The sequence below is a fragment of the Vulpes lagopus genome, chromosome 3, assembly GCF_018345385.1.
Source record: "Vulpes lagopus strain Blue_001 chromosome 3, ASM1834538v1, whole genome shotgun sequence".
Lineage (NCBI taxonomy): Eukaryota > Metazoa > Chordata > Mammalia > Carnivora > Canidae > Vulpes > Vulpes lagopus.
Window position 1 is genome coordinate 136441688 of NC_054826.1, and position 18041 is coordinate 136459728.

Below are 18041 nucleotides of genomic sequence, written 5' to 3' on the forward strand. Positions count from 1 at the left end.
AAAAATCCTGTTTATATAATAATTCCCAAACATACATTTGTTAATAAGTTTTACTTATTGGGAAAGCCAAAGTCTTTCCCAAATCATTGGGAAGCCAAAATGTCTTTCCTTTTGACACATGTGAACTACATGCACTTGTGTTTGCTCATTGTCATGTGATGACATTAGGCATACCACATGGTTTTGCCTTATAATTTTCCATTGAGTCTCTAGAAAATACACATTTCCTTGTATAATAGGAGGTAAACATAATGCTGTAAGCCCCTTCTAGAATGAGATCCATTTCATTTGTGATTTAAGAATAATATGAGCATCATTTAAAGGTTTCTAGCTACATTTAGAACACTGATTAATGAGTTTTACCTTTTAAATATTGTCCCTAATATACTGCCCTATCTCCTAGCTAAGTCCCTTTCAAATATCAAGCATTTTCAAAAGTATTATGAGTAGAAGAGGACATTCACTGTATAACCCACAACCTTAAGGTATCTTTAGATCTCTTGCAGAGTTCTTGATCTAATTACAAAGTTGAATTGCAATTGTGGTGTTTTGATTTAAAAACATAAAACTGTCATATTACTTGAATGAACACAATATTCTTTTATTTGACATTCTTATTTTCTTCTGTTTTTCCTGAGACAATACTCTGTTCAATATTCTTTGAGTTATTTTTGTTAACAAGACACACCAGAATGACTAGAGAGAAATGTTTTTTAACCTTTAACCAAAATGTCTGAAACTTTGTTTTTTTATTACTTTTCTTCATAACAAATTTTTGTATGATCAAAAATGATTTATGTTTCTTGATTCTAAAATGAAAAAAAAGGCTCATTAAAGATCAAAAATAGCTTCACTTTTTTTTTCCTTATGTGGGAGCCAATGAATTTTGAATAGATTTAAATCTATACTTAAAGTGAAATTTGGCTGCTAATCTCTTCTAAGATGTTTAAGGACTATAATTAGACAATATAATTTATTTATTATCTTTCTAGCAATATAAATCACAATGGTTATTTGCAAGTCACACCACTATAAGTACTATACAATGATAGCTACTTCAAAAAGTAAAATGCATTTTAATGTAGAATTCTTTATATTTAAAACAGCATTCAAATAAATTTGAAAGTTTCACCATTAGTGAGCCAATCTCACCATTAACCTTTGACTTTTGGGCATTTCATTTACTGTTTGTTCTTTCCATTTAAAGCATTATAATGCCTTTTCATGGTAATTCTATATATTGGTTATTGGTGATAACCCCGTATGTGAGAGAAGAGGAAGATTATGTCCATATATTATAAATGGTTTAGTTGGTGGATTGGGCGTTTTTGTTATTTTTCCATAAGTTTCTTAGAGCAGAAACTATTGAAGAAAATGAATTTATGAGAAATAAAATTGATGCATAGAGCAATTTGTTTGAATGGAGTCTCTATAAATATGATTAGTTGTCTATTCTTCTCAAGACAGAAAAGAATATTTGTTCTCAAATAAAATCTGATAGAGTAGATTATTTCCATATTGGATTATACTCACTTGTCAAATTCCTAGAGTAGTCACATAGTAATGCTCTACCAGATTTAACAATCTGATTCTCTGGAGAGAAAGAGCAATGGCTTTGAAAGCCCTTCAAAAAATGTAATTTGCAGACATTATTCCCCCATTATGTGAATATTGCATGACCTAACAATTGTCCTCAGGTGAATCCCATAGTAATCTCTATAGATACGAACTAAACTATATTGGGAAATGAGTCATAAGAAAAAGATTAGCAGTGCATACTATGGGTTATTGTTTTGACTATCATAAGGCTTCACATATGATTTTCCTGACTTGTGGAGGAAATATAAATTGATATCAGTTGAATATAGCACCTGGAGAAATTGTTAAAAATGCAGATTCCTGGATCCTACTGCCAGAGATATAAATCCTAATAAGACAGAATCACTCTGGACTATTCTGATACAGAGGGGCCACATATCACTTAGAAAAATATTACTTTAGGGATAATCCAATCCAAGTGAATGGGTAAAAAAATGCAAGGAATGTATGAAGTTAAAGAAGGCTTTGTTATATCTCCATTAACATAGGGGAAGTGTATCAAATCTGAATGTCTACTACTCTGCTAGATATTTACACATTATTGGATTTAATTTATATAGTGGTCTGAATAGGAAAAGTGAGTATTTGGAAGCCCTCCCACACTTTCCAGAGTCTCATAGTTAGCAAGTTGAGGAGAAAGGAACTGAACCTTAATCTCTTCTATTCATGACACGATGATGAAGCAAACCAATGACAGTGATGTTCGAAGGAATCTCTGAGCAGCTGAAAATCTGGACATATGCAAAAAAGTGAAGCGGGGAAATTATTTTCCATCTGCAAAGTGTGGCGGTTTGTAGATGAAATGACATGATGCTTTTACTGTTCTTGTTGCATCTCTAAATAACCAATATTCATTGTAATCTATTATTATCATTTTTATACCCTGGCTTCTTTTATTCTAACCTCCCACACATTCAAAATGCCTATAAAATTTGGGTGAGTGCCCTCATTTTGCAGAAGAAAAGGCTATGCTCAAAGAGGATAAGTAATGTACCCAACTTACTTAGGTGAGTGTATGATAAAACATAAGTCTTGAATTTATGACTTTGGAATTCCAAAAAAAGGATATGAATGCTAGATTTTCTGACTCCCAGCTAGATCTAACCTCATTCAAGCATCAAACAGAAAAGGTGGAGGAAGATTTTTAGTCTTTATGATTTTATTTAGTTCTAACAGTATATAAAAATAAACTAAAAAGTGATAAACATACAACTGCAGTAATGTTAATTCTGGAAAACTGTTTTATGAAATTCCTATTTTAATACTTAATTATTTGTGCTCATGGAACATAGGTTTTTTCTTTCAGGTTGAGGCAAGTATGTAGAATTGTAAGTCAAAATTATTTTATATAAAATGTCCTTTAGTTGCAATTTTTCTAATATGAGAAATGATGACATTTGATTAATTATTTTAAAGTTAAAAACTGAAATATGTTTTATCAATTAATGCTTTCAATGCTTCCAGGATTTCAGATGTCACTGTAAGTTCATTTTCAATTACACAAATAGATTGTATGGTATCTTAAAATTATATTTCTGATTTAAATATTACCAGTTTGTGAGACTCAGTGTGTTCCAAAAGGCTTACAGCTCGTGGCTAAAAATGTTAGTTACCATACTCATTGTTTATTATTTTTATTTTTTGTAGGGTTCCACTGGATTTCCTGGGTTTCCAGGTGCCAATGGAGAGAAAGGTGCACGGGTATGGTATATAAACATATTGCCTTGGACTATCTACTATGAATGTTCTCGAATGAGTACCTGTCTCTCAGCACCAGACTCACAATTCACTGTGATGCGCTACATACTGAAACTGTTTGAACTGTCTTTGGCAGGGTGTAGCTGGCAAACCAGGCCCTCGGGGTCAGCGTGGTCCAACGGTGGGTGCCTTAATTTAAAATAATGATTTTTATGTTTTGTTTTGTATTTAATTTCCCAAGATCATTTTCTTCAAAGCTAAAAACTGATTCTGTGCTTTTGTATGGGCTTGGCACTAGATCAGTTTCATCTTTCGCTCTCACTTGCAGGGTCCTCGAGGTTCAAGAGGTGCGAGAGGTCCCACCGGGAAACCTGGCCCAAAGGTATTATAAGTTGTTTCATTTGAGTTTGCTCTAAGTTCTTCTTGAAGACGACAAATGCTAGGAGAAGGAATCAAAACTGATTTTTCTTTTTCTTTTTTTCCTGTTTTTCTTTCTTTTTGTTGTTGTTGTTGTTGCTAGGGTACTTCGGGCGGTGACGGTCCTCCTGGCCCTCCTGGAGAAAGAGTGAGTATGCTTCAGTAATGTAATATAAAATAAATATGAATGTTTTACAAGTGTTTAAATTTCTGGGAAAAGGTGTGTGTGTCTGCAAATACATGCACACAGTAATTTGCAATATCTAGCCAGAATTTAAAAATTCCTATTTTTAAAAATTTGCTTCTTAAAAAAAAAACGCGTCATCAGTTATGTGCTACTAATTTTGTTATAGAAATGAGAGAAATATTGTGCATAACTGCCCTATGATGTCACTCTTAAACTCAAGCCAAAATATATATATTTTAATATCCGTGTAACAGCTAGGCTGTCTCCTTCATTCCCCTTGCTTTCCCTATCGATATTCATTTTGTCCATGGAGCTGGAAGCAGTATTATGTTGGTAAAATGCAAGCTCCCAGTAGCCATTAAGTCACAATCGATATACATTCAAATCAAGATAAAACATCTATTCCAGTAAATAGAAAAACTATTTAGTAAATTGATTTTCAACTGATATAAAATAAAGCTAAATATACATGAGTAAGCATGCCCTTTATTTGTTTTCTTTTGGCAAAATACAACACTTTTGTAGCAAGAGTTTTTGAAAGCTATATTCTTGAAAGAATTTTATTTTATTTTATTTTATTTTTCTTTTAAATTTTTATTTATTTATAATAGTCACAGAGAGAGAGAGAGAGGCAGAGACGCAGGTGGAGGAAGAAGCAGGCTCCATGCACCGGGAGCCTGATGTGGGATTCGATCCTGAGTCTCCAGGATCGCGCCCCGGGCCAAAGGCAGGCGCCAAACCGCTGTGCCACCCAGGGATCCCTTGAAAGAATTTTAAATGTTAATTCTGTACTACTGTTAAAGAAGTTAAACTCACTTCTCAATATTCTATAACAATGTTTAGTATATGCAGTCATAGTAATTTATTTTTGTATATAATTGTTTGAAATTTACAGTAGGTATTTCACCAAAAGAGAAACAGAAACATCTATGATATTTATACAAAACACCCCAAAAAACTGAGGATAAGTAATTTTGGGGGGGAAACAAAGTTTCTATTTGTGATAGAAACGTCAGTACATAAGATGTGAGAAAAAAACACTTAATTACAGTTATTTCAAGGCTTTGATTCATCCTTAATTAAATTAAACTTTTATTGTTTGTCACTCTTGATGAACTAGCCCCAAATTGAGTCCATTCTGTACATTCCGAGTGCACGAATAATATATACATTTGAAAAATTTTATGGTCAAAATTGTCTTAATAAGATGCAGTTTAATTAATATGGCTAATTCATTAAATGGAGTAGAACCATTTCATAAATAGTAGCAAAACCAGGAGTTTTGTCTTTAAAGCACAAACTGTTCCTCTTTTTCATATTTTGCTTGAGCATTCCAAAATATCATGATTAACCATATGAATTTACAACTTTGGAACATAACACTGTGGCCCTACAGTATGATTACTTTGTGATTGTAAAAGTACTTTGACAATAAGAAAAGTGTATTTTGGGGACCCCTGGGTGGCTCAGCACTTGAGCGTCTTCCTCTGGCTCAGGGTGTGATCCCGGGGTTCCTGGGTCCAGTCCCACATCAGGCTCCCTGTGAAGAGCCTGCTTCTTGCTCTGCCCGTGTCTCTGCCCTCCTCTCTCTCATAAATAAATAAATAAATAAAATCTTTAAAAAAAAAAACAAAAACCTCCACCATATGTTTGTTTATAAATGTACATATTATTGCATGTACATATTATAAACATGCCTTGATATATTATATATATATATGATTATATATTTACTCATTAGGATATTCTGCAACTTAAATATAATTCCTCATACTCATGATTTGCAGATCACAGATGTCTGTTATTAAAGACTTAGTTCATAGCTTTTAGTTGGGTCTAAGATTATTAGATTTAACAAAAACAAAACAAAACAAAATAAAAACAAACAAAAGGACTAAGACACCCAATAAAGTTAGAATTTTTACGTATGCAACAGAATAGTTTGTGATGTAAGCATGTCCCTTGCAATATTCGGGACATATTAAAACTATTCATTATTTATCTAAAATTCAAATTTCACTGACACTGGGTATTATATCTGTCAACCCTGGTTGGGTTCCAGCACCATCATTACACTGAGTATGTATTTTCCACTTCACTTGGAGACTATTTTAATAAATACAGACAGGACATGTCCATGCTCTTTGTGGAATTTTATAAAGACCCACCTTTTCTTTGTGTTCTCTAGAAAAGTGATGTTTTGATGATGTTATCCATAAAGATACTTAAATTCAAAAATCAAATTTTATCTGAAAAGGAGCCAAAATTTGGAAAGCAAAGAAATGATATTTTGAGAAATTAGAAAAATTAAGTTTGCTACATAACCTAAAAAAATACCATTTTAAAAATTTTGTGTTTAAAATAAAACTTTGAAGCACCTGGGACTTTCAGTTGGTTGGGTGTCCAACATTCAGTTTGAGAAGCAGGCTCTTCACAGGGAGCCTGATGTGGGACTGGACCCAGGAACACCGGGATCATGCCCTGAGCCAGAGGAAGACGTTCAAGTGCTGAGCCACCCAGGTGTCCTTACAAATAAACATATTGTTAAAGAAGTACATTAAAATGGACAAAAATAGGTATTTCCAGGGGTGCCTGGGTAGCTCAGTCAATTAAGCATCTGCCTTTGGCTCAGGTCATGATCCCAGGGTCCTAGAATGGAGCCTATGTAGGGCTCCCTGCTCAGCAGGAAGCCTGTTTCTCCACCTTCTTTCTGCTCATGCTCTGTCTCGCTATCTCTCTCTCTCTCTCTCTCTCAAATAAATAAATAAAATATTTTAAAAATAAAATATAAATAAAACTGTTTTATAATTTTTAGGTTATTATGATAGATATTGAAAATGATAGTTTCCTTCTATAATAAGAGTACCAAAATTCGTGAGTCTCAAGAGTTGCCAGGGGTTTTGGTAACTGTATTATCTATTTATTTAGTGACATATCTTACTTTGATGTTTCTTTTTTGGTTTTAAGATGAGATGTTGGTAATAGCGATAAGTTGTGATGATCTCTGAACTAGTATTGATTTAAAAATGATAATGACATTTCCCTTGAAAAGGCTAAACTGATAAACTGAGGAGAGTAAACTCTATTAAAGACTAATTTCAGTAAACTTTATTTTTTATTTAAGTTTAAATAAATCCTATTCTAGTTGAGTTACTTAAGAAATCTTATTTCTTATCTTCCATTTTACATATGTTTATTCTAGAAATGTAATTATTATGTTCTGGGAACATAAAGGATTAACTTTACCAATTATTTTGCTATCAGTATAATGTCTACTTTCTGTATTTTAAAGATATGTAAATATGAGTGTTGCATAATATAGTTAATTAAGCATCAAGTTAAGAACAATATTATAAATGTATATTTGGGTTGAATGTTAATGAAAACGATTATATAATAAAGTGTTTTCATCTTTTCTACAAAATAAGTTACTATATGAGTAAAATGAGATATTGACATCTTCAAATATAAATTTTAAATATAGAAATTGAAGGTCTTTCTAAATTAGCCACTTATTTTTTTCTTTTAGTTTTGTATGACTGGAACCAGAACATTTATAGAATCAATTTTAAAAAGGCTTTGGGCAGAAGGCTATGGAATTGTAATAGTCTTCTTTAGGAATGTTTCTAACCAATGTTGAAAGTCCAGCATCTGTGGAGCTTCTTGATACATCTATGTTCCATTCACTTTTAATATGAATTCTAAATATTTATGATCTTGATTTTAAGGTCATTGATGTGGGGGTACTTGGGTGGCTCAGGAGTTGAGCATCAACTGCCTTTGGCTCAGAGCATGATCCCATGGTCCTGGGATAGAGTTCAGCATCGAGCTCCCCACAGGGTACCTGATTCTGCCTCTGCCTATGTCTCCCACTTTCTTTCTGTGTCTCTCATGAGTAAATAACATCTTTAAAAGAAAAAAAAAAGATCATTGATGTGGTGTGTGGTTTTGAGTACTGAATAATGTGAAAAATCATGCATTTGGCTTTTAGATTATCTTGTTTCATTGCCATAATGAAGAAGCTGTATGCCAAGCTTTGGTTCATCTGTAGAAATAAACTATAAGGTACAAAAATGTATTTTTCAAAACATGTTCTTAAATTTCTCCACCACTTTTTCTTTACAGGGCCCTCAAGGACCTCAGGGTCCAGTTGGATTCCCTGGACCCAAAGGCCCTCCTGTAAGTGCCATAGTTTATCTTTGTTCACTGGACAGTATTCTCAAATTTTTGACAGTTATAGTTTATATTTTAAATAATTTTTAGATACAAATATTGATGAAAGTTCTAATAAAAACAAAATTACAATGAATAATTCAAAGAATGTGCATTTTTCAGTTTGTTCAAACTATTCAGTTTCAGTTTATTGAGTGTTTCTGATGTAATTCAAATATATCTTAGTAAATACCCTTTCAAAATATATCACAGACAGAAACAGCATGCATGAATGTTATTCTCTCAAATGCTCCTCTACTGCAATGAATATTATTGATGGCATTAAAAATTGTTACTGATTCTTAAATATTTGTTGTATCAGAATTTCTCTTTTGTCTCCCATCACCCAATGTATCCTTCAAAATGTCACTTCCTAAACATTCTCTAGCATTGACTTTACTTACATCTCATTATAATTGTTTATTTGCATTTATTATTTTTGTGTCTATAATGCATTCTTTTAAAACCCTTCCTGACCTAGACCCCTTTTCAAAAATTTGCTTAGATATCCAAATATCTTCATAAAGTTAATTGAAATCCTTTATTCTCATACTTAAATATTCATGGAACATAGGATATGCTTACTGCTCACTCGATTATTCTCTGTTTCTTTTCTTGGCAATCTACTTAGTTTATTTATGAGAACTAGAATCAACCTACCCACTGTTTTAGTCCACTCCAGCTCCTATAAACAAAAAAAACAAAAACCAAAAACCACACAGAGACCAGATAGCTTATAAACAACAGAAATTTATTTCTCACAGTTCTGGAGGCTGGAAGTCCTAGATGAGGGTGTCAGTATGGTCAGGTGAGACCCCTCTTTCCAGTAACAGACTTTTTATTGTAACGTCACATGGTAGAGGGGTCTAGGGAGCTCTCTGAAGCCTCTTTCATATTGTTGATCTCATTCATGAAGGTTCCACTTTCATGACTTATGTACCTCTCAAACGCCCAACTTACTAATAATATCTCCTCTGAGGGTTAGGATTTCAACATACAAATTTCAACGTATGATTTAGGGTTTCAACATGAATTTCAGGCCATAGCACCCGTGTGTCTAAGAAAGGTATTCTCAAAGTGTGGTCCTTGGATCAGAGCATCAGCAACTTGGGGTTTGTTCAACATATGCCACCTCACTCAGCTAATCAGAACTCCAACAGAGGGGCCTAGCCTGTGTTTAGCAAATTCTCCAGATAGTTCGATGCATGCTAAAGTTTGTGAGCCACTCTTTTAGTCTATGCTAGATAATGCTATGCAAACTTAAATGTGCATGCAAATTGTGTTGGTACCTTGTTAAAAATGTGAATTTGATTTAGTAGCTCTGGAGTGAGTCTTGAGTCTTGACATTGCTGACAAGGGTCCAGATGATGCCAATGTGACTGCTGCGTGGGCCATATTTTAAACAACAAAGCAAAAAATATTTTGCCTGAAAATAAAACCAACAAAGTTTAAATATGATCCACTCAGCGGGAAACTAAATATAGTTAAAACTATCAGCCAATAATTTGAGAACCAAATGTTTTTTCATGTAATAATATAACTAATTTATAACTAAATTTTTTATTGGATTTGAATAACCCTCAATTTCACTGATAACTTTCAAATGTGACTTTAGCTCATGTCCTTAGAAAATGAATTATTTGTCATGAAATACTAACTTACAGTAAATGTTAAATGTTGAAGCAATCTGTTTTGGTAACAATTTTAAAGCACCATTTAAAATATTATTCTGATACAGTTTTGATTTATTACTGCAAACATAACAAAAAAGGGTTGTTATCTATATTCTAGTATTATAAAAGGATTAATGCAAGTAGCTAGTATTAAAAATAAGATAATATCAGTACTACCTGCATATAATGTTGTTTACTCACTATCTCAGTTTCCTTCCAAATATAATATTGTCAGGCAAAATTTCACATGTAGGAAAGTAAAAACACAGTTCCCAAAATGATTGTATATATAAGACTTTCTTTTTCATAAGTATTTTGAAGCAATATGCATAGATCATTGTTTAGCAACATAAAATCCAGTAATATGTATAACTTCTGCATTATCATACCATTTATATTTGTACGTATTGTACATATTGCTAAGAATTGTTTCCTTCATGTAATGTAATTTTATTGTCAAAGAAACCCATTGGACCCATTTTTCCTCAGACTTTTTCAGTCCATTCTCTCATGTATCTTTCAACAAGTTTTAAGCCATTAATCATGCATGCATTTTGTCTCTAAGAAGTATTAGAAGTATAATAAATGCTTACACTTGAGAAGCATGCAGTCTAGTTGGAGAGACATGACACTGTTAAGGAACATTGCTTTCACTGCTAAACAAAATGATTTTTATACTCTGTTTCTCTGACGAGTGAAACATTAAAGCATGAAATAAAAGTACCTATTATTTCTCTGGTATGCAGTTTTATAACATTTAGGACAGAAATGCCTTCATCTCTTTGTTATGGAAGGAAGAAATTCGGGTAGAGGGATAGAGTCAAGCTCTTTTCTCTACAAATTAATTGGTTCATCTTCATTGTATCCAGAAAATTTATATGTGTTTGTGTGTGTATGTATATGGTTTTATATATAGATTCACACAGATGCACGTACACACATGTATTATGTATTGAGTGCTTGGAATGTTCATGTTTAGAGTCTGTTAATCTCATGCCAATGTCAGCATATAGTTACCCCGTGTAAGAAAAATTTTAACGTGTGGTGACTAAGATATATGATACAACTATTATGAGATACATTCTATTTATAGAAGAGGAGAAATCAAAATTCAGTTCCAAAGGAAGTGAAAAAATACCCTTAACGTTTATTTTTAAGTGTCTTTTCACAGATTGTCTTGCTGTATATGCACACCCTCATTTAGATAAATTTAGATAAATCCACTGCCTTTCAACAACATGAAAGGGCAGTCTACTTTGACCAGTAAATTTATTATTTTAAAATTATTGCCATGAAATTATTTGGTAATTAATCTGCTTTATTTTATTGGATAGTGTGGAACCATTATAATTATTTAGGATTAATCGCTCAATATTTGAAATTATACTTAAATAAGAAAAATGATGATGCTATGAATTCTTTATGTAGTCTTGTAACACTGTTCCCTCAGGATATGTAGGAAAGTCATTAAAAATCATGTTGCATTCATACCAAGGTGACGTCATTTTGATCTAAGATCCCAGTTTTAAAGGGTTATAATATTTTCCAATGGAAGTATAAAACCTACGCTTCTCAAATCAGCAAATATAATGACATATTGAAGTTTATATTTACAGATTTGTTAGAAAATATGTAAATGGTTTATGCTGATGGAAAAACACATCATTTGAGAGGCATTTTAGTATGGTAGGGGAAAAAAGTCTGATTCATATTTACTATCTTTTAACTGTCACTGTGTGTTTTTAGTTAAAACTTTTACTACTGTCCCCACCTGACAGTACATTTATTCTTGTATGTGCCAAACTAGTAATAAACTACAGAATTTGTTTTCATTTACTGTTTTGATTTACTGAACTTAATGGAGTCTACTAGCAATCAACTTTTTATTTCTGTGTTTCAATATTAAACTGATGGCAGAGCTAACTCTTACATCACTGTACACCTAGTGCCTAGCACATAAATACGTAATATATGGTTTTGAAAGAAGAAGTGGTTAAATTATGGCCACAAATGTTTTGGGGCCTTGGTTACAAACATTCCAGTTTTGGTCTTTTCAGAGGATGACACTAGAATCACTCAGGTGATCCTGGAAAACATGAGCAAATTCCTGAGCAAACAATAATCTTGTGAAATGTCATAATAGCAGTCATTAATTAGAGCTGTTAATTCACATGGCAACTAGGGACATGATGAGATCAGGGAGTGGAGCTGGGACAAGGCACTGTCAGGAGGCCTTTCTCCTGAACCATTGGAGCCAATGTCAAAAAAAGTCTTTTAACTCCAGCAGAATAAAACTGTCAGTGAAAATTTTCTTATTCTGAAACAAAGCCTTTTTTTTCTAATTCAGTATAAAAATAAATGATATTTGAAAATAGATTTTTGTAAATAATGTATTTCTAAGATAATTTTATTTGTTTAAATTATTAACATATTGTGAGAGGTATATCTATTATCATTAAAAATGTTATTAAAATGAACATTTCTCTTCATTTATTCAGAGAGTGAGAATATTTCTGCCTATATCATTAAACCTGTTTTGAAATCTGACCCCGATACTTAATGATTTCTGAGTGGGGTGAATAATCCATAATGAAGACTGAAGAAGCAATCTATTCCTACTAAGTATCTAAAACACAGAAACCACACAGAGTTGTTTACTTTAAGTACTTAGTTAATTGCTTCATTTATTTCTTCAGTCTTGACACAGACAGCATCCTTTAGAGAAAGTGATAACAGAGTAGATTTGCTGTCCAGTGCTTAATAAACATTACGTGCCCAAGAGGATATTCAAGAAAACCAACTGGGAAAATTTGGACCTGATGACTTCTGAAATTGAACATTGCACCTTACCTTGTTCACTTTACTTGAAGCAATTGAGAGAAAAATTGCCATTGTTTCTGTTTGTATTTCATTCTTATCAGTTAGAAGCTCAGACCACCACTAGAGGACACTATCCTTCTGCTATCCAAATCTTGATGCACAGGAAATTGAATTAGGAGCAGATCCCAAAAAAGAGGGGAAAATAGTCATTTGTCAAGTACTGAAGAACTAAACCTTTTTGTAAAAATAAAAATACAAATCTCTATGAATATTTTTTTTAAAAAACAGATGCTAATGAAATCATTTAAATGTAAAATGTTCTTAACGGAGTTACACAATTTTCTCTTGGTCACAGTTACAGATAGAATTTTCCTAAAGCGATATATATATACACATAATACCATATATATAATCAACAGAACATCAAAATATGATACCTAATGAAAATATGATGTGAAAATTGTCTGACACGTAACATTTAAAGTATAAAACAAGAAATATTTATGGCATGTGGTATCTAATATTTGTGATTTCAGGGACCCCCTGGGAAGGATGGCCTGCCAGGACACCCTGGACAACGTGGAGAGACTGTAAGTGACTCCATTCTTTTGACTGAAATTTTCCATCTCTGGAACCTCATCATTTCACAGAAAGCTATTTTATTATTAACAGCTCCTCTACTAGATTAAGGACAATGGAGAAATTAATTTCAAAGAAACTTTTATTAAAAATATATATATAAAATAAATAGACCCAAATTTTTATCTAACCACCCATGAATATACTTGATATAGAGTGTTACTTGATTTGATTGTCCTTATTGTCAATAACAACACTTTAAGGATGAGCTGACAGAGAAGATCCCATTATCTTTTGGACACCTCTACAAGGTTGGCAGCTTTGACCCTTTCACAGAAGTATTTGTTTAGAGATATATTCCATCCAACTCTATTACCCATACCCTCTCTAAAGGAAACACATTACACTAAGCTATGCATTTAATACCTTCTTCTATCTGGAACAAAGAGATGAAATATTTTCTGATGTTGGAACTATAAGGGTAAACTATGCTCAATGCATCTTTTCACCTCAAGTAACAAGATGTAAAAGAAAATATACAACTGAATTTTATTTTTAAATTATGAGGAATATAACATTAAACAAATAGTCTGAACAGCTTATATGAATAACAATAATTTGTACGGGCGGGGGGTGGGGTGGAACTGGCGCTCTAAGTATGGCTTAAGAATCCCTGTGGGTTTGTTTATTTATCCTGCCACTGTTACAGAACCATGTGTCTGGCTTGTCCGGGGGGACGTTAGTCTAATCAGAAGTTATCATAGCTTAGCATGTTTCCTTGGACTTGATTCTTGGATCTCACTGTTGATTAATTTTATCCAGATTTCTTAAGGAAATCATAACACAGACTAGCTTTGACAATGTAGTTCAAAGTCATTTTAGGGCATGCAGCCAGCGCAAAGACATATTTGGAGTTGCATTGTAGTGCACACACAGCAGCAGATGTGAAAACAGGACGATTTTTTTGCGTAGGATAAACAATCTATCAGCAGCAACTCAATTCCTGTTTTGCTCACCAAGCGATGATTCTTAGTGTAATAGCTTCTTCATTTTAGTCAGATTGTAAACTTCAAAGTCTTGGATTTCAAAAGCAGAATCAAATATGATTTAGTGAGACCAAAGAGTAAAATTGTTTGGGTTTCCTCCCGGGAATTACATCTGCATGAGGAGCATAAAATAAACTCTTTAGCAGAGAATCCATACTCAGATTTGCAAACGCACTCTCATGCAAATCTTGCAGTCAATCATTTTTAACTAAGTCATTGTGTAGCTTTGTGGGAGGAACTCTAGAATATTTTCAAAATGTCTTTTGAGGAAGAGATCCCTAGAGAATCACCATTGTGAAATCCCTTTTGTCTTCAATTTAATCAAGACCTTCTGCTTGTACCCAGAGGAACTCTATTATATATAACATTTAAATTTAAACAAAGCATATTTAAATATCATATTAACTAGTGATTCTAAGGTGGACATTCTCCTCTAGCGGTTCTCATAGACAAAGGCTAGAATTATTTCTGGAAAATTGTATTCCTGAATTCAGATCCACTCTTAAGAGCAAGAGTGAATCATCCTATAGTCAGGAACCTTTCTAGCCTTGTTCTGTGCCGACTGGGATTCAAAGGATAGCCTTGTGCAAGAAAGCATCAGAATCTAGAGCAGCTATATGTTGTTATATATGTGTCATCTTATTTTCAAGAAGAAAATCTTTTGTTATATTTGGGATTTGTTCCCAGCTAGAAATCCTTGAAGTTTCATTCTGACATTTACAATTCAAAGCTTTTTAAGGCCACCGGCAATAATTAGAAATAATTTCTGTTATGCTGGAACAACCCAAATTTGTTTCAGGAACACACTGCCAAATCCTACGGTGATCCTAAAATTAACTTAGTTTCTTACGGATGATCAGAATAGGAGTTAACATTTTTATTAAGTCTAACAGCAGAACCAACATAGCAAATTGCTGTTTTCAGGGACTCTGAAAAACATAATTTAACTTGTTATTCTAAAATTAAATGGCAAGTGTAGTCTTAATATATGACAATTTTGAACAAGCACACTCCATTGTAAATTAGAAAGTTTTCATGCACATGGTTTATTTGTGTCACATTTATTGGATATTTGCAGACACCCTGAATGTAGTAAAGGAGCAGACATATTAACAACGCTGTCCAAATCTGTCACCCAGGCAGATGTGCTAGCACCCACAATTTTCTCTTTCCACATTTTTCACGGAATTTCCTCAATTAAGCATTGATTTTTAATCAGTTGATTTTCATCACTAATTATTATTACAGTCATTTTTTATGTACTGTTCTTGCTCTCAGTTACTAAGAAAAAAAACTTGTAAGATTTTAATTTTTTTTCAAGTATTACATTTATATCTTCATGTCAAACTTAGTGATCATAAATTGGGAGAAGGATAATCCAGACAGGGGCAACAGGCTATACAAATATGTGGTGTATGGCTATTCAGAGAAAGGGTAGAAAATCAACATGACTAGAATGTAAAACATATTTTCAGAGCAAAGAAAGAACTGGAGTGACAGCCTAGATCCAGATTGTATAGAACCTGGAAGGGATGGGGGCACCTGGGTGTCTCAGTGGTTGAGTGCCTGCCTTTGACTCAGATTGTGATCCCAGGGTACTGCGATTGAGTCCATATCAGGCTCCCCACAGCGAACCTGCTTCTCCCTCTGCTGGTCTCTGCCTCTCTTTCTGTGCTCCTGAGAATAAATAAATAAAATCTTAAAAAAAAAAAAAAAAACTGGAATGGACGTTGCATGATACATGATTAGCAATGAGTTGATTAGATTTGCTTTAGTGAGACCGTGAATGTAGCCAAAGTGGATGAGTGCATGAACTTGACCTGAAAACCTGCGGTGGTCAAGGAAAGTGGCAACTACAGTTTAGATAAAAGAGTCTCCTACACAAAGGACAAGAAGCCACACTTGAGAGAGTTCTTTCTAATGACATAGCAGGATGACATGATGGAGTCTGAGGACTGAAGGAGAGCTTTGGACCTAGTCTCTCCCTTAGGAAAGAGAGCACAGGGGGAGAGTCAGAGGAGAGTGTTCATTTAGCTTTATACTGAGAATATTAAGTTGAGGAGAGAGCATGAGGTACAATTGGGAATGTCTGGTAGGCACTTAGGAGAGAGTTTCAGGGCACGATGCAGATTAGAGTTTGAGAAATAGTATGTTGTAGAGGAGTTCATCAGCATATAGAAAATGATCGTAGTCATGAGGGTTATTGAGATAATCTAGGAGTAGGTGAGGCGTGGGACTAAACCCTGTGAACAAATTGATAACAGTAAGCTGTTATGTCTTGGTGAGAAAGAAATATATATATATACACACACATACACATCATACACACATGGGTATAGATGTGATTATATATGTATATATACATGGTTATGTGTGCAGAAATTTCCAAACCAAAAAATAGATGAAAAGTTAAAATTAGGCAGTCAAGTTGCTATTTTGTTTATAAAATACTAAATAAATTCTATGATGTATTGCCCTTGTATTACTTTGTTTTGCTATTAAAATTGGTATCTCAAGACAAATCTTGGTGGCAATAAGAATTAATGGATATTAAAAGAATAGATGAAATCTGTTTTCTTTCCCCGTAATGTCAAGTAATTACAAATACAAGTTCTTTTCCTTTTTCCTACTTATAAAATTTTGCTATAAATAATTTAATCAGTTATCTAGAAGGTTGTGATACAAACACAGGACTACAGTTTCTGCCCTTTGCTTTCCAATCTTATTATTTCCAGTCTCATGTTGTCATGAATGCTTTTGCAAACACTATTTGCTTTAATTCAGTTAAGAAGGTTCTTCTCCCCATGTTTTGAAGCTACTTCTCCAACTGTTTAATGTAAGTTAACTTACATGAAAAAGAAATTTGCCAACTATAAAACAGTCATACAGAATGAATAACCCAGGAATCTAGAGAAATATAGACACCAAAATATATGCTCAAAAGCTTTGTTTAGTGACTACGCTGCTTACATCTACCAGATTTTATTTTAATGGCTGCATTATTTACAAGGTACATTTGTAACTGTATTGGGGTAGGGAGGGGTTTAAGAAAGAATAGTGACAAAATGTTGAAATGATTACTAACCATGCAAAGTGTCCTTTTTATAAAGGTACTCTACATCCTGTTTTATTTTTGTTTTTATTTTGTTTTGGTTCTATTCTTGTTTTATTTTATGTTGGAATGCAGGAAAGGGAAATGCATTAATATCACAGATCATAGATTTATCTCTGTTTATAGAACCGGTGGACTGTTTCAAGGATGTCTAAATCATCATTTATTTCATCCATAAACATTGCTATGTTACGATTCTCACTGTCATTTGACCAGGTGGAATAGGGCTGCGAATACGCTTTCCTTCCATCTTCATCCCATTGTCTTATTTTCTTTTTTACGTTTATTGAAAGTAATCATTGGGCCATACTGTGAAATAGTGAGGAGAGTAAATTTAGAACTTAAAGAAAACTGGGATATAATAACTCATAATTAAGCATTTAAAAAAATTATTTTCAGGGGTGCCTGGGTGACTCAGTCAGTGAAGCATCTGCCTCTTAATTTCAGCTCAGGTCGTGATCGCAGGTCATGAGATTGAGCCCTACATTCAGTTCAGCTCCACGCTGGGTGTGGAGCCTGCTTAGGATTCTCTCTCTCTTCCTCTGCCCACCCCCTCAAAAACAAATAAGAAAAATAATACAATAAAATAAATTTTAAAAATAAATATTTTTAACAAAAAAGTGTCCTTGTTTTAATGTGAGTTATCTTACCAAATTTTAACTTATACTTTTGTCATGTATACCTTTAACAGATTATGC

At 33.3% G+C, this 18041-nt stretch overlaps 1 protein-coding gene across 1 annotated transcript in view; it reads left to right on the forward strand.

Annotated features, from left to right (window-relative positions):
* The window catches only part of COL11A1 (collagen type XI alpha 1 chain), a 197925-nt gene that overhangs the window by 108901 nt on the left and 70983 nt on the right, over positions 1 to 18041 (forward strand). The window contains exons 32-37 of the mRNA XM_041746888.1: positions 3247 to 3300; positions 3434 to 3478; positions 3626 to 3679; positions 3818 to 3862; positions 8027 to 8080; positions 13143 to 13196. Of these exons, the coding sequence (XP_041602822.1) occupies positions 3247 to 3300; positions 3434 to 3478; positions 3626 to 3679; positions 3818 to 3862; positions 8027 to 8080; positions 13143 to 13196 (306 nt within the window). The remainder of the gene's footprint in view (positions 1 to 3246; positions 3301 to 3433; positions 3479 to 3625; positions 3680 to 3817; positions 3863 to 8026; positions 8081 to 13142; positions 13197 to 18041) is intronic.